General features: G+C 52.7%; 2 protein-coding genes across 4 annotated transcripts; both read right to left on the bottom strand.

Annotated features, from left to right (window-relative positions):
- Nucleotides 1-1,187: 1,187 nt before the first annotated feature.
- On the bottom strand, nt 1,188-14,651 carry SUV39H1 (SUV39H1 histone lysine methyltransferase). 3 transcript variants are annotated; one of them, XM_022563826.3, is made up of 6 exons: nt 13,159-14,651; nt 10,887-11,032; nt 8,933-9,595; nt 3,691-3,837; nt 3,479-3,608; nt 1,188-2,737 (listed from the first exon to the last, which is right to left on the bottom strand). In XM_022563826.3, the coding sequence occupies exons 1-6, from the start codon at nt 13,175-13,177 to the stop codon at nt 2,604-2,606; spliced, it is 1,239 nt and encodes a 412-aa protein (XP_022419534.1). In that variant the 5' UTR covers nt 13,178-14,651; the 3' UTR covers nt 1,188-2,603. The 3 variants fall into 3 exon arrangements, with proteins under 3 accessions (XP_022419534.1, XP_022419533.1, XP_089760711.1); XM_022563825.3 differs by lacking the exon at nt 13,159-14,651 and having other exon boundaries at nt 10,887-12,677; XM_089904585.1 differs by lacking the exons at nt 1,188-2,737; nt 13,159-14,651 and adding an exon at nt 2,744-3,158 and having other exon boundaries at nt 10,887-12,689.
- Nucleotides 14,652-18,313: 3,662 nt separating this feature from the next.
- On the bottom strand, nt 18,314-25,098 carry WAS (WASP actin nucleation promoting factor). Its single transcript, XM_022563776.1, has 12 exons — nt 24,937-25,098; nt 24,427-24,567; nt 23,368-23,454; nt 23,163-23,265; nt 23,009-23,050; nt 22,862-22,915; nt 22,028-22,202; nt 20,987-21,029; nt 20,630-20,783; nt 20,014-20,420; nt 19,658-19,772; nt 18,314-18,617 (listed from the first exon to the last, which is right to left on the bottom strand). Exons 1-12 carry the CDS (start codon nt 25,066-25,068, stop codon nt 18,562-18,564), a joined length of 1,509 nt encoding a protein of 502 aa, XP_022419484.1. The 5' UTR covers nt 25,069-25,098; the 3' UTR covers nt 18,314-18,561.
- Between the last annotated feature and the right edge of the window lie 1,516 nt (nt 25,099-26,614).

The raw sequence follows: 26,614 nt of genomic DNA on the forward strand, positions 1-26,614 counted from the left end.
CTGAGTTGTTTGCGGCACTGTGTTCTAGGGAGCAAGGGCTCTGGGGTGTTTAGTGCTCTGTGTTCCAGGGTGTCTCAGCAACTTGGGGGGTCCATGTCTAAGGTATGAGGTTTTGGAATAACTTAGGGATCTGTGTTCAGAGTATGAAGTCTCTCGGGTGTTTGGGTGGTCCATGTCTGGGGTGTCACATCTCAGCTGTTTTGGGGGGGTTATCTGAGGCTGTGAGGCCTCTGGGCAGTTTGGGACTCGATGATCAGGGTGTGAAGGCTCCAAATAGCTTGGGGAGCAGTATTCCAGATTGTGAGGTATTTGAGATGTTTGTGCATCTCTAGCCCATGAATCCAATGCAGTGTATGAGGCAGCATCTGAGGTCTCGGAGTTCTTTGGAGGTCTGTGTCCCCTGGCTTCAGTGCAGCCTCAGTGATGTGGGGTTTGTGTCTAGGTATGAGATTGCTGAGCTGTAGGGAGATGTATGTCCCAGGGTGTGAGGTCCCTGAGGTTTGGGGTCAATATCCAATGTATAAGGTCTATGAGCTGTTTGGAGGCTCATGCCCTAGGTGCCCTGAGGTCTCTGAGCTGTTGAGGATTCTGTCACCTGTGTGTGAGGTCTTTGAAATATTTGGGTATGTGCCACAGCATGTGCAGTCTCTGAGCAAAACCAAAGGGCACTGGCTCACGTTCAGGTTGAGGGGTGATAAAAACAAGTACATATACTTGAAACGCCATCTCGTTGTTATCTGCTCTATACCCTGGCACGTATAGGTGCTCAATAAATATTTGCAGAAAAACCTTCCCCCAGCACACACAAACTTTTCTCTTTGAATGCAGTAGGCAGGCTTTGGGCTCAAAACTTTGAAGAGCAGGGAGGATCCAGCTAGAATTGTGTCATATTTCTGTATCTATCTCCACTGTATTTCTCTGGGTTTTTTTTATGGCCAGTGATAATGGTTTGTCCATTTAAACAGCAATGGATTTAGTTTGCTTTTTCAGTGCATTATAAAATTTAAGTATAAAGCAAGCTTATTTTAGGTCAGGATGTTATGTAGACGACGGTGCAAGTGGTGCACTGTGGGGAGTGTTAGTCAAATGGCTGAGGTTGGAGGACCGCGTTCCTGGGCGCCCCCAGCTCCCAGCCTCTCATCTCCCCAACCCCCACCTACACAAGGTCTTCAATCCCCACACCTTGGTTTGTTCAGTCAATAATTTGTTTTATTGATGCCCATCCCAGGCTGGGTAGGGCTGAGGGATATACAAGAGAAGAATCAGATTCAGTCCATGCCTGAAGGTCAGTCTGGGGTGGGGAGCACGGACACACAGACGGACATACAAACGGACACACAGATCTGGTGGCAGGGCACACAATGTCACGTAGGGACACTACACACAGGTAGTCAGGGAAGGCTTCCTAGAGAAGACCTCACAGGGGAAGCAAGGGGCGAGGCAGCCATCAGAGCCTTCACCTTTTGTACATTTGTGGGCAGGTAACTTTTGAGACCAGTGGACCCAAGGTGAGCACAAAGGGCCAGGGCTGGGAGGCAGCAGAGGCTCCCCTCGCCTCACCACACCCTCGTGGATAAACCATCCCCACCCCCATTCTTGGCCTGCGCTTTGCCTTCTGCCACATGGGCCCGTTCCTGGGATCCACCTCCATTGTTTCCAAGGCTTCCCTGAGACAATCCACATGGACCAGGTGCTCTGCCCAGTGCCTGGCACCTCATCAGCACCCCATCAATGCACATTTTGTCCTAAGTGCTATCTACAGCCTAGCCAGGTCTCAGTTCCAGCTCTGGGTACTCCCAGCAGTCGTCGCACCCCGGGTTTAGAGCTCCCAGCACCCTTTGAGCTCCTGAGAGCCCTGGGCACCTTCTATGTACTCCCAAAGGCAAAGCTCAGTCCCAGCCCACCTTAAGGGCTGGGAAAGTCTGGACTGCCTTTCACTGGCCAACAGGCCATGGGCATCCACTGTCCTTCCAGTGGCATGTGGGTGTCCACTTCTCAGACGCACAGCCCTGAAAAAGAGACCCTACGGCTCTTAGGCCGACACTAGGAGCATGCAAGCATAAGCAGGAACCAGCCTCAGACCCCAGCCTTGGAGACCCCCTTTCTTTCACTAGCACAACGTTTCTGTGGTAGGGGAGACGAGTGGGCTGGGAACCCTGGGCTCTGGTATCAGCCTGTCCTGGGGCCGCTTCCCCACACCCTTGGGGCAGTGGGGAGAGGGCCTGCAACAGACCCCTCAAGCTCCAGGCAGAAGCAGGTGCAAAAACAAACGTCTTTCTATTCTGGGTCTGGGCTGGGGCTCAGCCCTTGGACCTCCTTGCTAGGCGATGAAATCCCAACTGCAGAAAGTCCTGGTGCTGAAAAATCACTTCCGAAGGTGGGCAGGGGTAAGTGCAACCCACGGATGGGGCTGGGACAGGGAGAGGGAACTCCTGTAGTCTGTCCTCTCCATGGCCCCGCAGCACCGAGCATGGGGCAGGTGGGGGCAGGCAGAGGCAGGCAGGAGGCCCTGGCAGTCGTTCCTCAACAGGAGGGCAGCAGTGGGTGGGTGGGGTACGCATATTTAGGCCCCCATGGTCAGTCTGGCCTCAGACTTCAAAGGGCTAGAAGAGGTATTTGCGGCAGGATTCAGTCCCACACTTGCATTCAATACGGACCCGCTTCTTGGGGGAGCCGGGGAGCCCGGCCAGGCCAAAGTTGGAGTCCATGCGGGTGCTCTCCATGTCCACGGGGTCCACTGTGGAGTCATAGCCGGGGGTGGGGGGGTACTTGTTAGATAGAAGGCCTAGATGAAGTAGTCCCACTGCCCTTTTTACCACGGGACCCAGGGATCTTAGGGGCTGGGAGCAGGTCTGAGGTCTGGGTCAGGAAGGGGTCATGGGGTTGGTGGTTTCAGGCAAGGGCCAGGGCTTAGCACTAGATGGGTGTTCAGGTATTAGGAAGATGGCCAGGGATTGGGGGTTCTTGGAGGAGGGGTGTCAGGGAGCTGTCAGGGGCAACCAAGAGGGTTGTGTCAGGCAGGGGTTAGGAATGGAGGGTCACCTGGGCATCCAGAGGGGCATCTGAACTCTCCTGCCAAAGATCCCCCCTCGAGTGTCTCAGAGGTGGCTAGTTGGTCAAGAAGGGGACTGGTTGGAGGCCACAAGGGTGTCCAGAGGCTTAGAATGAGGAAGGCCAAAGGGGGTTAGGAGAGGAGAGGGTTGGGGGACTGGGGAAATTCAGACAAGATTGGAGTCAGGAGGAGTGTCATAACTGTTGAGCCAAACATCCTCCCCCGGGAGCCCTGGGAGAAGGTGGCATGAGTGTATCAGAATTGGGGTCCAGTGGCTGGGAATGAAGGGACCCCCCAAAGGGTAGGCAGGGGTCCAGGAGTCCAGATATGAGACTGGGAGTAAGAGCATCTTAAAGTTCCTTGGGGAAGGGTCCTTGTGCCCCACGTCATCGTGTGTCCCTGCCCGCGGTCCCCTGCCACCCCCACCTTGCATGTTGTAATCGAAGGTAAGCTCCTCGCCTGCCCGGATGGTTCTTGTGGCAAAGAAAGCAATGCGGGGCAGCCGCTCATCAAGGTTGTCTATGAAGACGTTGTACACCTGGAGGTTGGGGTCACACTGGGCAAAAAAGAACAGTGGGAGGGTGAGGAGGGGCCCAGCCTGCTCCTCCCGACCCCCCGCCCGCCTTCGGGGTACCCACACTGTGGTTGACAAAATGGGAGATGTTGCCGTAATAGGCGGCGTCCACGGTGTACACATCCTCCACGTAGTCCAGGTCGAAGAGGTAGGTGGCGCCCTGGCGGTCGTAGATCTGGCCCCGCCGCTCTGCCTCCTCTGAGGTAATGATCTGAGGAGAAGGCCACAGGGGAGGGGAGGTTGGCCAAGAAGGTTCAGGAAAGCCAGCACAGCTCCCGACCCCCTAGCATGGCCCCCCCTGGAGGAGAACAAGGGAGCAAGGAGGCACCCGCACCCTGCGGCTGGCTCAGCGGGGCTGGGCGGTGTGTACACATGCGAGGCAGTGACGCACAGGGTGTGTCAGCCCTTCTCAGGCCTCTGGAGGGCACTGGGAGTCTCAACGGTAGGCGGAGGGCGGCCACAAGGTCCAGGAGTGACAGACAGAGGTCCCCATAGTGAGAGACCCATAGTAGGACATAGTGAGGGGACCCAGATCAAGGGTGAGAAAGAAAAAGACCCAGTACTCAACAGAGAGGGGTGGGGAGAGTGGGGGTGAGAGACGCTGACTGATCCAGGGCGAGAGAGCCTGAGGCGCTGCAGGATCCAGCTCTAGAGAACCGAGCCAGTGCAGGGCGGTGCAGACAGCAAAAGGAACATGGAGAGTAAGCTGAAGAGAGAGGCCTGGGAAAAGGGAGACTGAGTGAATGAGAAAGGGACTCAGAAGAGAGAGCTAGAGGCAGAGAGTTAGAAACAGACAGAATCTTAATGCAAAAGATCCAGGTCCAGTAAAAAGGCCCAAGACCCCAAGGAGTCTGAGATCACAAAAAAGAGACCAAGGCCAAAAACTCAAGAGATGGAAGAGGAAAGAAAGGGGACCAGAGCACAGAGTAGAGCACCTCGCTCAGCCCTGACACCGCACACTGCCAACAACTGGTATTTAAGACAGCAGTAGGCATTTCCTCCTCCCCAGATGGGTCCCCATCTGTCCTAGTAACTGGACCATTATCCTAGCCCAGCCTGTCCATGCCTCCCAAATGCTGGTGACGGATTCCTCACCCCAGCCCCTGCCACACCCCATGCCTCCTCTCCATCCCTCATGTCCCCTCTTCTGGGCCCATGCCTCTGGGTGAGGTCCCACGGTAGCCAAGATTGCCCCCTCCTCAGCCTGGGTGCCCCTAGACCAGGGCCGGCCTCGTTCTCCACTCCCAGGTTTCTGCCCGGCCCTCAGACACAAGTGCCAGTACAGTACACAGCAGACACACAGCAGATGCCCGTTATTTGTATCCTGCTTTCTAGCTCGGAGACCTGACCTCTGTCCAGCAGTGGTCCTATAGGCAACTCAGGCACTCTCTTCTCGCCACACCCCTTATTCCTTCCTTCTCCCTTCATCAGAGACCCACTGCCCACCACCACCCTCCTGCCACACTGGGCATAAGCCCAAGACCCACCCGGGCCTCCTTCCTTGCTCATCCTCAAGCCAGCCAGTGACCTTGCTCTTCCTACTTCTGGTCTTGACCAGCCTCCGTTTTCTCTAGCCTCCTCCCTGCCTCCTCCACCATCACCTCCAGCCTCTGCTCCGTGCTGAATGCCAATCAACAACCCCCTTAGAAGACCAAGGCCTATCCCTCAGGCCGCACTGCTCACTGCCCCATACTCCAGCTCCATTCCTTGAGGAACCTGGTTCCCCCATACCCTCAATTTTTGTTTGTTCACTCATTCATTCAGTGGATTTTCATGAGGCCTACCCTGTGCCTGGTCCCAGTACTCAGGGGTTACAGTTGGGTGGGGGAGACACAGGAACCAGGCTTGGTCCTGGCCCTCAGGGGTCAATTTGGTGGGGAAGTCACAGGGACCAGGTCCAGTCTGGCCCTCGTGGGTCACAGTCTGGTAACACAGATGGACTCAGACACCCACAGTGCTTAGATTTTAAGGGGCAGTGGAAAAAAGATACACCATCAAAGCAAACTGCAGATCACACAAGGGCTTTGACCAGATTGAAAAGTGGGGACTCTCCTGAGGGACAAAACAGGAGCCACAGAAGCATTTTGAGGAAGAGTACATCAAGGTCAGTTTCCCTCCACCTCCCAGAGAACACATACTCTTCCTTGTGACATCAGCTCCCAAAGATGTCACTTCTCTGTGCAGCCTTCCTGAAGCTCCCAATCCCCACCCACCGCTGCCTTCAGAAGCCTGGGATCAAAGGACAGCCTCTCCTGGGCTCATGAGCATACTGGGTGGTGTCTGGGCCAGCTTTTCCCTTTGGGCCCCTCCCCAACCAGAGGGAATGCCCACCTCCTCCCCAGTCTCCATCTTCCTGCCTGTTCTGCCCCTACCTGCTCCCCCAGTCTCCCCAGGAGTGAGTCACACTGCAAACCCTGCAGGGCACAAACGGTTCCTTCTCTCTGTCTTCTTTTCATTCCCACTCTGTAAGGGGTGGTCCACCCTGAAAACTTGAGAACAAATCAGTCCATTTCCCTGCTCCCCAGCAATTCTCTGGAGTGACTGGGGAAGACAGATGGGCTAGAAGCTGGCAGCCGGGAAAGGGTTTTGATGGGAATGGGAACCAGAAGACTCAGAGTCCAGTTGCTGCTCTGCCCTGTCCCGGATATGGGATCCTGAATGTTCTCTCCCTGCCCGTTTCCTCAGCCAAACCCCCCTCCCAAATCCAAAAAACAACACTCCACCAGCTTTGGCAGCACACCAGTTTTAGACATTTGGGCCTTTTTTACCCACTTTACTAGCTTGGTGACTGAGCACTTTACTATACCTCTCTGGGCCTCAGTTTTCTCATCTGTCGAATGGAGATGACAGTGACAATCATCCCAACCTGATAGGGGTGTTGTCAAAATCCAACAAGATCAGAGATGTGAGAGGGATTTCTGTTTGTTTTTGTGTTAGGAGTGGTTATGAGTACCGTAGCTTGTCAAAATCTAACAGGCTCCCTGATTTTGTGCGCCCTTTCCCAAGAAAGGAAAAACTGCTGCTAATTAAATGATGATATGCCATCATTTAATTAAACTAAAGCGAGACTCACTTTCATTTCAGAGTTGTTAAAATATGAAGAAAGTGCGTGTTTCAGAATTGATAAAACAGGCTATGTTCTCTGCTGGGTGAGGGTGGAGATGTTCTGACAGAACGTGGAAGGGCAGCTCACGTGGAGGGGCTGTCAGTGCAGAGGTGGAGAGTGAACGGAGGTCCAGATTGGAGGAGGACAGTGTGGTGAACGGGTCGGGGATATGCCCTTGATAACACCCGGTAGGACAGCACTGCAGGGTCCCCAGAAACCGCCATGTTTACAGCGTGGAGGAGTAAGGACACTAAGGAAGAATGGTGGGAAAAGTATTGGGCCCAGGGGACCTTGGGGTGCCAGTGAGATGAAGACTCTTCCTCCTCCTTGCCTGTCAGGATTCTCCTGTGCTGTTGACAGCTCCTCCAAAGACTGTCAGTGCAGTGAAGCTAGGGATACCCACTGCTCTGGACTTCCTCTACGACTGTTGACTCCTGTGGGTATGGACACCTCATCCCCTGCACTGCTAACATAGCTCTGGGGTGTGACATCTCTTCCACACTGTCACTGTCCCTCTAAGGTCTGGACATCTCCACCAGAGTGTCAGGGCGCTGAGGGTGTGGACACTTCCTCCAGGCTGTCAGAGTCTCTTAGGTGTAGACCTGAGCTCCTTCAGACTGTCACTATCCCTCTGGAGTGAGGACACTTCACTTTCCTGAGTGTCAGGGCAGTGTGGGTGTGGACACTTCCTAAGTCAGACCGCCAGGGTCCTCTGGAGAGCCTGCTCTCTTCCTCAGGTCGTTCTGGGACATGGACACCTCTTCCTACAGATTGTCAGGACCCGCCCCCTTCTCTAGACTGTCAGGAACCCTCTGGGCTGTGGTCACCTCCTCCTTCCTCTAGACTGTCAGGTCCTTCAACATGTGGACATTTCCTCCACCCGACCACTGGGATTATCTGGGGTGTGGACATCTCCTTGTCCAGACTGTCAGGGTCCTCTGCAGTGTGGACTGCTCTGCTTCTAGACGGTCTCTGCCCCGCTCCCAGCCCCGGGGGCTATGACCCTCTCTACTTTACAGTTCCTCAGAGCAGGAGCCTCTCCTCTTCATCAGTGTTATCACTACAGTGTAGACATCCTCAGGTGTGCATCCCTTAGGCCAATTCTGTCACTTCCCAGCCATGTCATACCCCTAAGAGACCCACAGAAATACGGAGGTGTTTGGGGTTGTCATCGTGACAAGGCACACTCATGGATTTAAATGGTCAAGGTCCAGGGATGTTAAATGTTCCCCAATGCATGAGACGGTCCTACGTAACAAAGAACTGCCCCACTCCAAATGCCCACCACGTCCCATCTTAGAAGATGACACTTGCTGTTGCAGATACTTGCTAGTTATTCACCCAAATCCCTTTTCGTTTTCCACTTGGGCATATGGCTGAATCACACTTCACAGCTGCTTTGCACTGAGGTAAGGCCAGTGACTCAGTTCCAGCCAGTAGGTGCGGGCAGACATGATATGCACCACGTCCAGGCCTGGCCTCTTAGAAATCTCCCCTTCTGCAAACCCCAGCCTACTTGCCAGGCAATGCTGAGGATCAGAGGCGACTCTAAGGCATGGCACAGGCACAAGAGGGAAAGAACCTAGGTGGCCACGCCATCGTGTGGAAGGATACGACCCAAATGCCCACACTGGTAGAGCAAACGGACTTATAGCATGCAAAGCCATTAAGATGTGGGGCTCGTCTGGTCCAGCGGCTAGCCTGCTGGACACAGCCCGCCTTTCCCCAGTGTCCTGCGCGGCTAAAAGAGGAGGTAGCCAACCTCCCCAAGGCATGTCTATGTCCTACTCCAGACTGTGTTCCTTTTGTGCAGATAAGTAAAAGGTGCTCCTTCTGGGTAGACACAGCTTGGTGATAAGCTGGACCCTCGTGAAATGAGAAGAGGAAGTGCCTTTTCAGGTGACGCAATCCTGTGCAGACCACACGGCCTGTTAAAAGGAACGCTGCCTGGATTTCAGTTCCCGCTTTCCTCTTTGCTAGGTACCCTTATGAAGTCAACCCAGTCTGGAGGTATTTCAACGTGCCTTTACCAATTTGGAATACTCGCCCCTGCCAGGATGTCCCTCTCACACTCAGGTTAACCCCTTCAACACCTTTCCCACAGGGAAAGCAGGGAAGCTGCAGGCACACAGTGGGGAGAGCTGGGCGCGCACGGTGGGAACACACGTGGGGAGAGCTGCGCACAGCCCCGTCTCCCTACCTCTCCCACGTACTCCATGACGAAGCTGTTCTTGCGGATCTTCTCCAGCGTGCGGACACCCCAGCCACGTCCATCATCCGTGCGGAAGATGCAGAGGTCATAGCGGATGCCCTTCTGTACCACGCGGTTGGGGCAGTCATAGCCACAGCGGCAGCGGGAGTTGCACTCGTAGATGGGCAGCCCGGCTCGCAGGCGCACCTGGCCCTGGTCATTGTAGGCAAACTTGTGCAGCGATGCCCCAGGGCAACAGCCTCCAGCAGGTGCCCACAAACAGTCTTGGCACTCGCAGCCCACAGCCACCTGGTTGAGGGTGATGCCCTCACCAACACGGTACTCGTTGATGTACACGAAGGCCCGTGGGGGGCCATCCAGGTCCACCTCGTTCTCCACGGTGATGCGTCCCAGGTGGCTGCGCTTGGCGTTGAGCTCCTGCTCCCAGCGCCGGAGCGCCCGCCTCTGCTTGGCCTTCTGCACCAGGTAGTTGGCCAGGCTTGGGTCCAGGTGCCGGGGTGGCTTTGACCGGTGGTGCCGCCGGAGCAGCTCCCTTTCCAAGTCCTTGTGAAACTGCTTGAGAATGCGCACACACTTGAGATTCTGCCGTGGCTCCCAGGTGCTCTCTGAGTCTGGGTACCCACGCCATTTTACCAGGTAATACTCCTGTTCCTGGGGGGTGGGGTGGGGAGGGATGAGGTCACTGTAAGTGACAGACGAGACCCTTGGGCCAGCCCTCATGGGACTTCCATCCCAACGCCTGTGGACAACACCCAAACTGTTCCCCCCGTTTCCTGGAATGACTCTGTGCAGTGGTTAAAAAGCATGGGCTCTAGAGTGAGGTTCACTGGGTTCAAATCCCTCGCTCCCGCTTACTATCTGTCTAAATCCCAACTTTTAATTTAATCTCCCAAACATATTCCCTCCTGCTAGCTGTTCAGCCCAGCTCTCCAAGTCATCCTTGACTCCTTTTTCTCACACTCGCCACATCCACTCTCAGGAAATCCTGTCAGCCCTGCCTTCAAGCTACATCCAGAATCCTACACTTCACACCTCTGTCACCGTCACCACCGTCATCGCTCGCCTGGAGTGCAGCAGCAGCCTCCTCACCTGTCCCCCTGCTTCCACCCTTGCCCCTACAGTCTGTTCTCCACACAGCAGCCAGAGGGATCTTTTCTTGCTGAGCGGCAGCTATAGGATAGAGTTTAACTACACAGATTCTACAACTAGACAAATCCTGAAACTGCCGCTCCCTAGCAGTGTAAACTTAGGCAGTTATTTAACCTTGCTGGGCCTGTTTCTTCATCTGTAAATAAGAAAAAAAAAGCTGACATTTTTCTAGCATTCGTTATGTAGCAGGTACTGTTCTAAGCAACTTACATGTATTAACTAATCTAACCCTCACAACTCTATATGAGGTAGATACTACTAATTATACCCATTTTATAGATGAGGAAAATTAAGTACAGAGAATTTGGGTAAGTATCCCAGGGTTACAGAGCCAGGATCTGAACCCAAGCATGCTGGCTCCAGGCTGCTCTCTCAACCATCCTGCCATTACCTCCTCTGGCAACAATAACAGTTCCCATTTTGCAATGTTGCTGGCAGGATTAAATGAGTTTCTGAAAGGATGTGCCTGGCAGGCAAAGTGCTCAAAACCATTAGCTGTCATTATCTCCACTACTGGGCTCAACATCTCAATCTTTGCAATTGGTTTGTATTCCTAGGGAGGTGGGAGGAGAGATTTATCTGGGGATTCATTCTGGCTCCTGCCCCTCTCGGAAAGCCACTTAGTTTTCCCACCTGTAAAATGGAGATGATAAGAGGGCCTACTAATCCTATTTTTTTAAGATCAGAGGAGAAAATTACTTTTGGAAACAGATGTGGGTAATTGGGGGTAAGGGGGCAGGAAGCCAGCTTCCTTGAGTCACCCCTGCCCCGGCCATGGTCACCCCAGACTCACGCGGATCTTTTTGTAATCGCACAGGTACTCGACTTCAAAGTCATAGAGATTCCTCTTGGAGATGCCAAGGGCAGGGCAGGAGAGTTTGGCCAGGCGGCACAGGTCCTGTAGCTGATTCCAAGAAGACTTGCAACACACACTGCAGCCTAGAACAAAGGGGGCCATGAAGGAACTATTGCTGGGCATCCTGGCAAGGCCAGGGGTCAAAGAGGACCCCAAATCTTCCCTGGGACTTCCAAAGGACTACCTCAGAGTCAGTGAAATTTAATCCACAGGCCTTCCCAATGCTAAGATCCTTCTACAACAAGAATGTGCCACTCCCATCTACCCCAATGCTCACTGTCCAAGGCTTTCCCTGGAGCAGCAGACTTCCAAGTGGGATCTGCTGCATGGATTGTCCTAAAGGAATCTATTCCGAGAGCTTCCAGCTCCCTCTGTACCATTCCTTAAACTGCCTGCAAACCTGCCTGGAGTTCAAGACCTAATCATCCTTCTCCCCACTTTGCAAAAGAAAGAGAACAACCCCCTCCATCTCAGTAGGGTGCATTTCTCCAAGGTGTGTGGGTAGGGATGGGATTAAAACCTCCAGGGCACCAAACAAAGGCGTAACTAGAAAGACTGGTCCATAATCCTTTATCTGAAGCTCCTGGGGCCAGATGTTTTGGAATCCAAATTTCTTTTTTAGATTTTACAAGTGCAGTTCTAGGTATATCCCATACATTCCCTAACACACCCCTAGTGTGGTCAGGACATCAAGACATAATCAAATACATTAATAGTTCTGTAGCAAAAGTCTGAATTGTCACAAACATAGGAGAAATAAAGCTGCAAGATAGTGGCACTGAACAGTCCCTCCATCTAGCCTAGTTTTACCACTGAATGATACCAAATTTAAGTTTTCAGGGCTTTTTGGATTTCAGAATTATGAATAAGAGATTGTGGAGTGGTATTAGATTACAGGAAGCTTCCCCAAATGGTTAGTGCAGGTGCCTTAAACCCACAAGGTATATTTTTTCACACTGCATTTTGATTTTCTCTGTCTCATCCACATTTCTGTGAAGGGTAAAGCTGGCCCAAAGGGGTGTGCTCTGAATTCAAGAACAGACAGAACAATATAGGTTAGTGACAGCAATTATTTTAAATATACCTGGAATGTTTTGGGGGGCTACCAAAAGTTTTCAGGACACACAGATTTTTTTACTTAAAAAGGCTTCTTTCGGTTCAAGGCATGTTCTTAATTACTGTGCTTTAGAAGCCATTTTATCAAATCATTTCACAAAACGCTTATTCCAAATATAATCAGTCAGTCCTTATCCTATTTCATCTTTTAAAAATGTTTAATATTTTCTACCTTCCATTACAAAAACCAAACGTTTAAACTCATGATGAAATACTCTAGATGTCAACCTACAAATGTACAAGAGCTTTGCAAAATTATTACGTGTGCATTTCCCCCCCCCTCCACTTAGGCAGGCCTAGTGGAGACTCGGCCTGTACCCACGCCTTCCTTTCCCTGTGATGCCTCTCCCTTTCAAACCCTTAACTTGCTTTTGAAGCCCCGCTAACGTGGTCCCAACTCACATCAGCTGCTGTCTCCGCACTGACCACAGATGGACTCTCCTACCCTCAGAGCTCCCCCTCACACCTGTGGAACCCATCCTCCCCGCAGCTTCCCTCACCCAGAGGGGCCCACCTTCCCCAACACACTGAGTCACCCCTCCTTCCCCGCGCATGGGGGAGTCCAGCTCTCCCATTAGGGAAGCCCCCTTCCCCTCTTCCTGGGCGAGCCCTCTCTGCCGCAAACCCCTCCCCCACCACGCTGCGAGGAGATACCCTCCCCCAGAAGAGTCCCCCGTCCCCTAACTCTGAAAAGGAGGTCCGTCCCCTTCCCTCCCCTCCCCTTCCGGCGTCTCGCGTGGACACCAAGAGGGTAACGGTCACCGGCGACCAATTTTCCCGCGCGCGGGCGCGGCCTCCCAGACAAACCCCCGTGCGTGCGCGCGCCGTCCGGTCGCGACCTGCGGCGCGCGCGCCCCTCCCGTGTCCCCACTTAGCCCCTTGCCCGCCGCGTTCCGAGGCACGCGCCCCCTCCCCTCAGCCCCGCCCAGCCCCGCGCGCCAGGCCCGCGCGCCCCGAGCTCCAGCCTTTCGGCGCCGAGCTTCCGGCTCCCGACCCCGTGGCCTCGGACGCCGGGGCCCCGAGCCAGCGACGCCACCCCTCCAGCCCACCCGGCCCGGCCAGCGGGCCCGCGTCGCTGCCGCCACTGCTTCACCTTTTAAATTTTCCGCCATCTTTCCCCACGGCTAACTACATTCGGGCCTAACCGGCCTCGCGAGAGGAGAGCTCGCGCGGGCGTGGCCGAGAACGCGCAGCCTATTGGCCGCGCCGCGCCGCGAGCAGCGCCCGCGCGGACCAACCGGCGAGCCGTGACCGGATCCCTCCCCGCCTCCCGGCTCGGTCCAGAAGGCGGGTGCTCGCCGGCGCTTTCCCAGAGTGCGTCTGGGAGGCGGAGGCGGAGGCGGCGGCGGCGGCAGCGGCAGCGGCAGCTGAGGTTGCCGGAGGTCCTGCCCGTAAGCCGGTCTGTCTGTCACACTGTCAGCCAATCACGTTGTCAGCCAGCTGCACTGGGGGATTCTCCGTCCTGTCAGACCCCCAATTACCGCCGTCAGTCCGTCACCACATTTTAACCCCAAGCAGGCCGTGACTCCCCAGGTGGATTACCTCTACATACAGCTTGCTCAGTCAGTCGCCCGACTCAAATCAGACAATCACCACGACCACTGTCTCATCAGACCTCCGCCCCCCATTCACGCTGTCAGTCTGTCAATAGCAGCATCCACTCGTGCCCTCGGGCCAGCTGCGAGGCCCTCAAGGCAGACACACGGCTCTGACAACAGCTACGCTACTCGCTGCTCGTCAGCCAGCCTGTCATTCCCTTAGACTGTCCCTTCATCGCACCGACAGTCGGTCCAGCAGCCGGGCTCTCTATCTACCCTGGCTCTGGGAGTAGCTCCGAATCCCCTGGGGAGAATCATCTCACCACCGCCCAGGAAGCCACAGCAACCAGCCGGGCCCTCGGGCTGGCTGTGATTATGTCAGGACAGGCTGTCATTGTCAGCATCTAATGTAGCCCTGGCCAGTCACGCTCTCCACTGTCAGTTGGTCACTCTGTAATTCCCTCAGGTTCCTCCTCATTCACACCATGATCAGGCACTTTATTCCCTCAGAGCACGTAGTCACAGCAGCTAAAGCCTCCAGGCAACCTGTCAGTCGTCAACAATCTGTCATTTCTCAGGCAAGGCATGCCCCCCATTGGTCGGTCAGTCAGCAGCCTCTGACCCCGGGGCCCTCTTGGGGTGGCTGTGATTCTATCCGTGGAAAGCCATGGGGTCAGGCAGCTATACTCATCTTTCAGTGGGTCAGCTGGTCTGTGACTCGTTCAGTCTGCCCCTCATATCAGTCAGCCAGGTAGCCATTCTCAGCATCCGACTGGCCACACGGTCTGTCGAGCATGCTGTGATTTGGTCAGGATAGACAGTCAGTCACCAGATACAGTTGCCTATCAGGCGGCCACAGATCTGTCCATCAGTCAGCCTGAAATTCCCTCAGGGTAGATCTCCTTTACACATCGCCAGACAGTGTAACATCCAGACAGCCCCTCGGGCTGGGTGTGATTCCTAGCAAGTCAGCCATTTGCAACATCCCGCCACCGAGGCAGGCAGCAACAGCGTGGATCATCAGTCAGCCAGCCTGTAAGTCCCTCAGGAGGCTGCCCATCTTTTGAACCATCAGGTCACCAGCCCCAGCCTGTCCCAGGCGGGCTGTAATTCAGTTCGATTTTCAGTAGCTCACAGTGTCAGGAAACTGCACTGTCATTTCCTCAAATTGCCCCTCTCCCTGTCAGTCCATGAGTTATGTAGTCAACCAAACGGTTATACAGTTAACCAAACGGTTATTCTGTGCCTGCCAGTCCAGCTGTGCACCGGTTGGAGAAATGGCTGGTCAGGCTGAGGTTCCATTAGTCCCTGCTTGCCGTGAGTGGAACAGTTAACAGTGAAGTCCCACCATAGATTCCCCTTCCCTCCCTTATTCCTTCTAGAACAGAGTCCGATGCTGGTCCTCACATGCCCCCAGTCTCCCCCGGCAGGCAGGACCCTCCCAATCCCAGGAGTCCAGGAGGCTTGTCCAACCCATGAAAGTGGTTTAAGGCACGACCTCTTTCTGCCTGAATCTGGGGGAAAATGTAGAGGTTTATGGGTATTGGGAAGCATCCCTTGGTCTTCCCCAAACAGTACAGTGTAGTGGGTAAAGGCTTGGATTCTAGAGCCCAAGTACCTGGGTTCAATCCCAGCTCCACCATTTACTAAAGTGTGTGACCTTAGGCAGTTTCTGCATCTGTAAAACCTCGGATGAATGACCTTGGGTGGGCATCTCCTACTCATCTAGAAAATGAATCTTTCTGGGGCTTCCCTGGTGGCGCAGTGGTTAAGAATCCGCCTGCCAGTGCAGAGGACACAGGTTTGAGCCCTGGTCTGGGAAGATCCCACATGCCGTGGAGCAACTAAACCCGTGCCCCACGACTACTGAGCCTGCACTCTGGAGCCCGTGAGCCACAACTACTGAGCCCACGTGCCACAACTACTGAGCCCACGTGCCACAACTACTGAGCCCACGTGCCACAACTACTGAAGCCCGCGTGCCTAGAGCCTGTGCTCTGCAACAAGAGAAGCCACTGCAATGAGAAGCCTGTGCACTGCAATGAAGAGTAGCCCCTGCTCGCCGCAACTAGAGAAAGCCCGCGCACAGCAACGAAGACCCAACCCAGTCAAAAATAAAATAAATACAATAAACAAATTTATAAAAAAAAAAGAAAATGAATCTTTCGGATTAGCACCTTTTCAAGAGACCTCAAAGTAAGAGGCTACCCTGTTATTACTGTGTCCTACTCCCAGCCACTGGTCTGTTCATTCAGGATTAATTTAGTGCCTAACTGTGTATACTTCATCTCCCAGTGTGAGGCCAATACAAGGTTTTATCCATTCCAAGCTGCACAAGTTTGACCTGCTTTTAATGTAAACCTCATATGGACTGTACCACACATACAGAAAAGCTCATAGACCATGGGTGACCCATGTCATGAGTTTCACAAGTGAACATACATGTGGAGCCAGAATGCAGGTTAAGGAACAACATCACCAGCCAGGGCTCCAGAAGCATTTAATTTTTTAACATCTCTGGAATCAGGCTGTGTCTTACAAGCGCTGATGGGTCATAATTTAATTGGCAGTACTTTTTTGTCTTTCTTAGCGATACATAGAATAACGATGCATTTTGTAATCAATGGTGACTCAAGATCAGGGACACCCAGTAATAACAACAGTAACAACAGCAGTAGCAGCATCTGATGCTTATAGATGCCTACAAGGAGGCAGGAACTTTGCAGACACCATCTACTTTAATTTTTATCTTCATTTTAAGGGCTGAGGAAACTGAGTCCCAGGGAGGTCAAGCAACTCACCCACAGTCAACTCTTTTACCACAGGTCTGTGCTTGCTCTAGCCTGTGCTCCTGGGGCTTCAGAGGTTGTGTGATGTAAGGTCTTTTCCAGGACAAAGCCCGCCCAAGGGGTTACAGAACTCTGGGTTTGGCGAGGGGAGGTGGGGGAGAAGTGATATGATAGGCCCTTCCTAGACTCAGTGCTCACCACGGGAACCGACCAGGGTTGGGTGGGTAGTGGAGTAGGGGATGAAGAGTAATGAAAGAATTAAAGGGAACCTGAGGCTCCCCCTTCTCCAGCTTCCACGGCTGCGGGAGAATTCTTAAGGGGCAAAGCCAGCTCCACTCCCCACACCTCTGCCCTCCCCTAAACCCTCAAGCTGCCCTTGGATGGTTCAGAAATTCTTCCACTAGTCTTGCAGATGGAAGAAGTCTGCCCTCTTTGAATTCCTCCTCACCTTTATCTTCCTCCCTGCTTTCTTCTTCCTCTAAAGGTAGGAAATCTGAGATCTTGAATCCACCAGGTTTCAGAAATGGGAAGGAGTAGGCACCTCTATTCTAGGCTTTGATGTACAAGAGTTTCTAATTACTCCTTTGGAAACAGCTTTAAACACCACGGACAGTTTTGAGTTGTGCTTTTTTTTTTTTTTTTCCTGGAGAGAAAGTTCTAGAGGACGAGGGTGACCCAGTGGGATCCCAGTTGGAAAAGGTTACATATTGTTGCCCCCATTGTATAGATGAGGAAACTGAGGCTCAGAGGTGAGACATCTTGCCCGGGTTCTAGAGCAGATCTATCTGATTATTAAGTCTTTGCTTCTTCCATTGCCATTGGCCAGGACTTGGTTTGCACTGGGAACTGGGCAGAACCAAATTTTAAAATTGAGAGGGAGATCCTGCCCATCAGGATCGTAGTGTGTGAGTTGTGTGCATGGAGAATGGGGAAGTCTGACCATTGAGTACTCTCTTGATCTAATATTATGTTGATTGAACGTTTTTTTAAAAAAAAATAAGTAAGCGATTGAACAAATAACTCTCTCACTCATTCACCACACTCAGCCTCACACCAAGCTTTTTCCCACCTCAGGGCCTTTGCACTGGCTGTTCCCTCTGCCTGGAATGCCCTTCTCCCCAAATATTCACATGGTTGATTCCTCTCTCTTTAGATCCAGAATAACGGTCACCTCCTCCAAGTGGCTTTCCTTGAACATTTCATCTTAATGTCACTTCCCCTCAGCACATCATAGCACTTATCATGATCTATAACTATCTTTTTAAAAAATTAATTAATTTTATTTTTTGGCTGTGTTGGGTCTTTGTTGCTGCATGCAGGCTTTCTCTTGTTGGGGCGAGTGGGGGCTACTCTTCGTTGCCATGCGCAGACTTCTCATTGTGGTGGCTTCTCTTGTTGAGGAGCACCGGCTCTAGGTGCGCAGGCTTCAGTAGTTGTGGCACGCGGGCTCAGTAGTTGTGGCTCGTGGGCTCTAGAGTGCAGGCCCAATAGTTGTGGAGCACGGGTTTAGTTGCTCCGCGGCATGTGGGATCTTCCTGGACCAGGGCTCGAACCCGTGTCCCCTGCATTGGCCGGCGGATTCTTAACCACTGCACCACCAGGGAAGTCCTATAATTATCTTTTGTTTCGATTTAATTCCTTGTTTCTTGTGTGTCTTCTGCCCTAGAATGTTGACCTCACAAGACCAAGAATTTTTGTTGTTTTTTCCCCACTGCCCTATCCCTAGCCCCTAAAGTAGTTCCTGGCAATAAATATCTGTGGAAAGAAAGAAGGGCAGAAGGAAACAAAGAAGTACAGGCTAAATGACCGAGGGAATAAATGAATGTATACCTATAAGGTTAAATAAATGAAATGGGAATAAAAGGGACTTTGGGGAAAAAGGACCCCAAATTCCCACATTTGGAATATAAAGGAAGTAAGATTTAAAGAAACAAAATGACAGTTATTTTATTTTTGTTTAAAAATCCTTGAGTGAGGAGAACTGAGAAATTTTGTATAAAAAGGTCCCCTACTATTGCTAGGGTGAGTGTTGGGGGGGCAGTCAGAGATAACAGCATTGAAGGGGTGGGTGGAGAAGAAACAGGGCTTAGGGGCCTGGAAGCTGAGAGTGGAGGGTGGCGAGCAGGGCTGCCAAGGGAGCGAGCACAGAACAGTGGGGGTGGTGGTGACTCAGTCGTCCCATTCATCATCCTCATCGTCATCGCCAGCCTGGTCCTCCCCTTCGTCTAGAGGGAGAGAGAGAGTGGAACTCAGGATGGGCAGGAGGGTTCAAAAGCCCTAGGGAGGGGGGTTACTAGGGCCTGGGAGGTTGGGGCTCAAGACCCTGGGGGACTGAGATCTCATGCTTGGAAATTAGATCTGGGGCCTGTGTGTTGGATGAAGAAGGGACCCCCTCAGAGGAGGGAGATTTAGGGGCAAGGTAGGGACTATAGCTGGGGTCTGGGTTCTAGTTGGAGTCGAGGTTAATATTATTGTCAAAAATGTGTGGTTAGTTGGGATATTATTGTCATACAAAGGGTTGATTTTAACAGACTTATCACTTAATGGGGTGGATTTAAATATTAGCAAAGGTGGAGGAAATTACAATATTATGGTTTCATAATGGGTTAAGGTTAACCCTGTTGACACGGAATGGGGTTAATGATGATGTCATGGTCAAAAGATGAGGTTCGTTATGATATTGTCATGTAATGGATTCATGTTTATCTTGTGAACAGACTCTGGGGTTGATGTTAGTATTATTGTCAAAGTTGGAGTTAATTATATTATTGTTACATAATAGGTTGAGGTTAATATTATCCTCATATAATTGTCATATAATGACAATATTGTTGACACATTAAGGGATTAATGTCAACATTATTGTAAAAGATTGGGTTGGTTATAATATTATCACATAATGTGTTAAGGTTAATCTGTTGACACATGGAGTTAGAGTCAATATGATGGTCAAAGATGGGGGCTCCTTATTATCATCACATAGCGGCTAATGTTAATACTATTGAACATATGGGATTAATGTTAATACTATTGTCAAAGATAGATAGAGTTAATCATATTACTGTTACATAATGACAGTTAACATTGTAGAAAAAGAGACTGATAAAAGATTCATGTTCATGCTCTCATCAACATATGGGCTAATGTTACTATTGATGGTGGCTGTTAGGGGTGTTTTTAGGCTGACACTAGCTGGGAACCAGGGTCGGGGTCCTGGCAGGATGGGCTCCGAATGCCAGGCTCGCAGGGGAGGGGGGGCTCTCACCCGAGGAGTGGATGGCTCTGCTTCTTTTCTGCATCACGTGCATCAGGGCCCCCACCAGCCCCTCGGAGCTCTGAGGTGGCGGTTGCAGCGCTGAGCTCTCTGGGGCCCCAGGGGTCTGCAGCAAGCAGGGTCCAGCACACAAGGCTCAGGGCCTGTGAGAGAAGCGCTTCTCCCCGCCCCTCATCATCCTTTCTCCTCCCACACACTCCAGTCTCCCCACCAACCTCCCAACCCTATCACTCAACCCCCAAATCCTGGGACCCCCATCAGTCTCGGCCCTGGCCCCCTAATATCCTGACTTGTGCAGCACACCCCAGAGTCCCAGTCCCCCAATCCTCCATCACGCCGGCCCTCACCTTGTTCAGCTGAATTCCCTGCCGGATTTGATCCAAAAGCGCCCCCCGACCCCCACCAGGGGCCAGGCCCCCCACAAGCCCCAGAGAAGGAGGGGGTGGGGGAGCGATCGGTCCGACCCCAGAGCTGGGTGGTGGCGGTGGTGGTGGTGGTGGCGGAGGCAGGGGCGGCCCCCCAGCTCCAGGGGGGGGAGGGGGCGGTGGTACAGAGCGTCCAGTGGCTGGAGGGGGTGGTGGCGGAGGGCCCCCTCGGCCCGGGGGTGGGGGTCCCCGGGGAGTTGGCGGGGGAGGAGCACCTCCCGAAGGTACAGGGGGTAGTGGGCCAGAGCGACCCTTGTTACTCCCCACAGCTGGGGGCCGGGGGGGCTGGTTCCCTCCTCGGGATGGCGGTGGGGGCGGTGGAAGCGGCTCTGAGGGGGAAAGATAACACAGAGCTATTATTATAGTTTTCTTTAGAGCCTCAGTTTTGCTCATTTGTAAAATGGGTACCCTAACCGACCAACTCCCAATTTGAGCGGTATAGGGGTTTCCATGAGGACTGAGTGCCTGCAATGTATCTCTTAGAGATCAGCTACCAGGGTTGGAGAAGAAGGGGGTGTCCAGAAAGAAGGGGGCTCACCCTGGCGCCTCATCTCCTTCCGCACAGCCTCCAGCCCACCCTGGTTCTCAATGAAGTCATAGATAAATTTGGAGGTCTCCGCGTCAGTGAGCTGGGCCTCACTGATTCCAGCCCTGGAGAACAGGCTCCGCAGATCTGGGTCCAGATTGTTCACCTGCCCAGGAGGTAAAAGGCCGGGGCAGGGGTGTGAGAATAAGGTGGAGAGGGAAGGGGCACAGATTATCATGGGGTCCACCCCAGAGAGGGATCTAAGAGGGGTGTGGGAAGGGCGGGGTCTGGGGAGTAGGTCTGGAGCAGTGGACTATGGAAAGGTAGGTGGGAGTTGAGTGGGGTCCAGGGGACTTTGGAGTTACTCACGTCAAATCCATTCTGGGGGTCCCACCCCACGTGGCTGACATGTCTGGGGGAGGTGAGGAGACCCCAGTGAAGCCCCACGGCCCTTCCTTCCCTCTCTTCCTAGTGAAGCCCTCTTGCCCTCTCCTGCCCAGAGGGACTCTGAGGGGCCAGAATTAATGTATGAGTCTTAAGTGAATGAAGGAGTGAGAGCAGTAGTTATGGAACTAGAAGGGGTCCATAGTTTGTGGTACCCATCTGTCCGCCCAGCCCTCTTTCCACCATCCATCCACCCATCTATTTGCCCACGTAGCCATTCACATTCACCTGTTGGACCATTGATCTATATACATTTGTCTCCCCACTCATCTGTCCACACACATCTATTTACCCATTTGTCCACCAATCTGTCCTAACCCACACTTGTCCATCCACCCATCCATCTACCCATGTGCCCATCTTTCCATCCATTCACTCACTTGACTACCCATTCAACCACACACTTCTGTCCATTTACCCATTGAACTGTCCATTCATCCACATATCTGGCCACCTATCCATCCCCATCCACCTTGTCTGTGAACAAATCAGCCTATATACCCATCAGACCACATACTCATCCACTCACCCATCCATCTACCTACCCATTTCCCATTTACCCATCCATTCATTCTCCAATCCACCCATTCATTCATTCATCCAATTATCCATCTACCCACCGATCCACTCACCCACCAGCCCACCCAGGGTGGGACTAGGGTGGGACTAGCTTGAGGTGAGTGAGGAGCAAAATTTCAGGAGGCACTCACTCTCTGAGTCATGAATCGTAGTTGCATGGCCCGGAGAGTGACTGCCTCTGTAAAAGTTGGGAACCTTGGTGCCTTTGGTGCCTCTCCCTAGTCCCCGGCTTTGAACCCACCCACCTACCCATCCACTCATCTACCTACTCCCCCACCCATCCATCCATTTTCCCATCCTTCCATCCACTCAACTATCCTCCTATCCACCTGCTCATCTGCTCCCCCACCCCCAGGATCCGTGGGCCCACTGGGGAGAGACTCTCACTTGAATCCACTGGGTGCACCAATATCAGCCTTGCTGATCTTTTTCCTCCCTGAGCGTTTCTTATCACCTGGACCAGGCCCAGGTGCAGGGAGCCCACGGTATCGTGAATTCGTGATGTCTGGGTTCTGGATGTCCACTGTCACCAGCCCCAGGGACAGTGAGCCAGCTGCTGGGCCTGTGGGGAAAAATGGGTGACTGGGCCACTGACCCATTTACCTACCAACCAGAGCATAGGAGCAAGAGACAGGAAGATGGTTGAGGGAATCTGTGTGTTTGATGGTCATGGAGGGAGTGGATGAGGGGTCCAGATAGGGTTTATGGAGAAGCGGCTGGGTGGGTGCCACAAACCATCCATACATTCACTGATTAATTAATTAATTTATTTACTCATGCTTATCACTTAAGTACTGACTCATTTATTCACTGGCTCATTGACTAATTTGTTAAATTATTTGTTCACTCATTCAATAGTTACTTTCTTCACCGATTGAAATGTTATGTCACTTATTCATTTATTCACTGCCGAATTCATTCAATCACTCATTCATTAATTAATTTACTCAATCATCCATCCACCTATTCATCCATTTATCCACATACCCACTCACCTATACATCTCTACACCCACTTATACATCTATCTATATTTTCATCCTTCCATCAATTCATGCCCCCGTTCAACCATCTTTCCGCCACCAATCCATCCACCCACACATTCACCCACTTATCGCTGCACCCACCCACCTACTCATCCATCCACCCACTCCCCACCTGTGTATCCATTCACCCCACCACCACCTGCCCATGTAGAGACACAGGAAAGAATAGCACTCACCCCCTTGGTCTCCACCTGGGTGTGGGGGCAGGGGTGGGAGCCCTCCTCTTCTCTCTGGGAAGACGGAATGGGTAGAGAGCTATCGCAACCCTGCCACAGGCTCCTGGGCTAGCCCCTTCTTACTCTTCCTTGCACTAGAGGACTCACCTTCATTGGCTGGCACTGGTGGAGGGGGGAGCTGGCGCCTGTCTGTGGAGAGACAGGTGGACTTGGAACCAGAACCATGAGAGGGGCTTTTCCAGCTCCCTACTCTTGCGCTCACTTCTGCTCAACCTCTTTTCCTCCCCCAAGGCCTCCTCACCTCCACTTTGCCTCTGATTTCGTTTTTGTATCTTCTCCTGCACCAGGGTCCGGAAGGCCTGGGCCTCACCCTCATCTGCGAAGTTCAGCCCCGCTTGGCAGTCCTGCACGTGCGTGGGGGGGTCAGAGGCCTTCCAGGCCCCCCCCACATTTCCCGTCTCCTCCCTGCACCCCAACTGAGGCCCAGGGGTTAGGTGGTCACTTACATCTCCAGCGAAGGTGTGGAAAAAGGGGGTGGGAGTGGAGTAGACCAGCTGTGAGTACAGCTCCTGTTCCCAGAGCAGCCGGCCAGCCTGGAGAAGTGGGGAACACACTGGCACTGAGGCGTGCCCTGGGTGGCAGGCCTCTGTTTTCTGGACAGGGAACATGGTATACAAACTTGGGGCCCAGGGGTCTGATTTGGAGATTTCCAGCTCTGCATCGGAGAGTTGGGGGTCTAGGTGTCAGATGTGGAGGGTTGGGGTACAGTATGGGAATCAGACACTTCAGTGAGAGATTTGGATTTGGGGTCCAGGGCCCTAGATGTGGAACTTGGGGGCTTGAATTTGAGGATTTTGGACTCTAGTCCTAGGAAACTGAGCCCATTCGTAGAATCATCCCAAATCCCCCCTTTTATGGGGGCCTTCATTTGGGCAGGTAGGGCTCCAGTATTAGGAGTTGGGGTTGAGATTTGAGGTTCAGACATATAGACTTGGGAGGTTTTTTTGGAGGCGGGTTTAGCCAACGTATGTGCAATTTGAGGTTTGTGGAGCAGAGTTATGGCTTAGGGGTTTGGTCAATATTTTATGGCCCTGGGATCTTGATGTGGTCCTACTGGATCTACCTTTATGGTTTAGAAGGATGAATTTGGGGTTTATGCTTAGAGAGTTTAGGTTGAGGAGTTGTGGAACAGATTTATGACTTAGGAGCTAGGCAGAATTCTGGAGTTCAGGAGTTTTGATGGGCGATTTCTGAGACCCAAAATGTTGAGTTTCGAACAGATTGGAGGTTCAGGTAAAAATACAGTACTCATTTTTTTGGAGTTTGTGGAACAGATCAGACTTAGGAGGTATACTAATATTGGGGGTTATAGATCTTGACATGAAGACTCTGGGGTCAGTCATCGCGGACTTAGAAAGACAAACCAGAGGTTGACATTTGGATGAAGTCTTTGGTTCTGGGGCTCAGGGGTTCATTGATCTGCCTGAGGGCTCAGGGCTATGGACACAGCTCCGAGTTTGTCGGTTGAAAACTGGGTTGTCTGTCCAGTGGGGGGCGGGGGTCACCTGAAGGCCGTAAAGGCGAATGAAGTAAGACTTCTGGGGGTTATCCTTCACGAAGCACACAGCCCCACAATGTTCCTTGGTCCAGTGCTCGGCTCCACGGGGCAGTGCCAGGTACAGCTGAACAACCGCGGTGGCCAGCGTCTGGGAGGGGAGAGCAGGACTCAGTGGAATCTGGTCAGGGGCAGCCAGAGGGTCTGGGAACCAGACCTGGTCCTTCCTTGCCCATGGCTGTCATGGCTCTGAAGGAAGAGCTGCAGCCAGAGGGAAACTGAATGAACATCGAGATCTTCCTGGGATTGGTGAATGGGGGTAAGTGGATTCTAGGAGAGATGATGGAGAGGAAGAGGAGGAGGGGAAGAAAGAGAAAGAGAGGAGGATGGGGAAGATGAGGAGAGAGGAAGGAGGGGAAAGGAGGAGGGGGGAGGATGGGGAAGATGAAGAGGCGGAAGAGGAGGAGGAGAGGAAGAAGAGGAAAGGGAGACAGGGAGGGCCAGGAGATCCCAAGCTCACCCAGCATTTCCGTCCGAGCATCTCAAAGAGTCGCTGGTTCTCATGGTCCTGGAGGAGGGTGGAGGGTATGTTCTGCTGAACCCCGGGTCCTCCACGGCCCCCAGGCCTGCCTCCCGAAGGGCCCCCACTCATGGTGCCTCCTGCCCTTGTCCTCTCCGGCTAGGCTCTGAGTGCAGGGTAAGAAGAGGAACTTTCGCAGCGAGCAGGGGAACAGGAAGTGCAAAAAACCACAAGGGAAACAAGTCCTCCAGGGGCCCCTCGGTGGGCCTGGCCTCCTCCTCCTCCCTTAGACTGGGGCCCTCCTCCATTTGACTGGTTAGACCCATGTTTTGGACCAGCTCATGTCCTCCTTTTTTCTTACTGTCTGGGGCCCATCTCCCTCTAACTAGCTCGGGCCCTCCTCCCCCTGGTTGGCTGGCAGCAAGAGCTAGGCCACTGCAGCATTTTTGCAGTGTGGCGGGGAGCAGTCATGGGCTGGGCGGCCTCCTTCCTCCCCAAAGCATCTAGTTAGTCTGGGCCCGAGGTCCAAGGCCCCTAGCGCTAAAGGGTTGCTGTGCTAAAGCTTTTCCTTTAATTACACAGCGAGCGCCTGGGATCCCACCCCTCTCCTGAGACCCCAACAACTTGCTCGCACCCAGCTCATCTTCCCCATCCCTACCCCTGCCTCCCTGCAGCTCCCAAATTACTTGCTGCTTATCATCCCCTTTTTGTAAGAAACGGATTTTATAGCATATATAAATGCCTAAACAACATTTTGTTTAGTTGCTGTTGCCTTTGAACTTTTGAAAGTATGTGATATTTGGAGACTTGTCTTTCTCCCCACTCAACATTCTATTTTTATCTAACAAACATTCATGTAGCACTGAACGTGTGTGCCAGGCACTGTTCTGAAATATTGACTCATTTAAATACTGACTCATTGAAATCCTCACATCAGCCCGGGGGACACACACAATTTTTACCGTGCCCATTTGATGAAGGGAAACTGAGGCACAGAGTGGTTAAATGATTTCCCCAGTAGCTCCTAGCTAGCAAGTGGTAGAGCCCAGATTGCATGCCAGGCAGGCTGGGTACAGAGTGTGCACTTTTCGTCAGGATGCTCCACGCCTGCTCTGTTACTAAGATTCATATTTTCCTGTTACTGCTATATAGTATTCTATTGTGTTACTGTACAATTTGTTCATATTCTCCTGTTAACAGACATCTGAGCTGTTTCTGGCTTTTGTGGTTGGCAGCAAGGCTGCTGTGTTCCCTCCTGTATGCATCTCCTGGTCCACGTAGGCATGCACACTCAGGAGGGGAATTGGGGCGTTGTAGGGTTTGCGTAGTTCTAACTTTGACAGACTGTTTCCCCAAGTGAAGGCCAGCTCGGTCCCCACTCCTCTCTGGGCCTGTTGCCTGTTTGGAGACGTGAAGTTCTCAGGTACACATACAGCAGCTTGGGGGAGCTGAGCATGTCTGGGGTGTGCCTGGCATTCCCAGGTACCTGAAGGGAAACAGTACATCTCAAGGCAGGACCCACAGTCCTACCTGGAAACCTGTATGGCTCCCACACCTGCAGGCGCCAAGCTTCTCTCCTAAGCCTAGGCTCAAGGCCCCTTCTGGTGTGGCAATTCCAACCTCCCTCCCTCCTTCCTCTGTTCACAACCCAGCGAATGGTGCTCCCAACTTACCAGGT

Source organism: Delphinapterus leucas, chromosome X (assembly GCF_059928025.1).
Source record: "Delphinapterus leucas isolate spDelLeu-1000000601 "Yukka" chromosome X, BTC_Dleu_Yukka2, whole genome shotgun sequence".
NCBI lineage: Eukaryota > Metazoa > Chordata > Mammalia > Artiodactyla > Monodontidae > Delphinapterus > Delphinapterus leucas.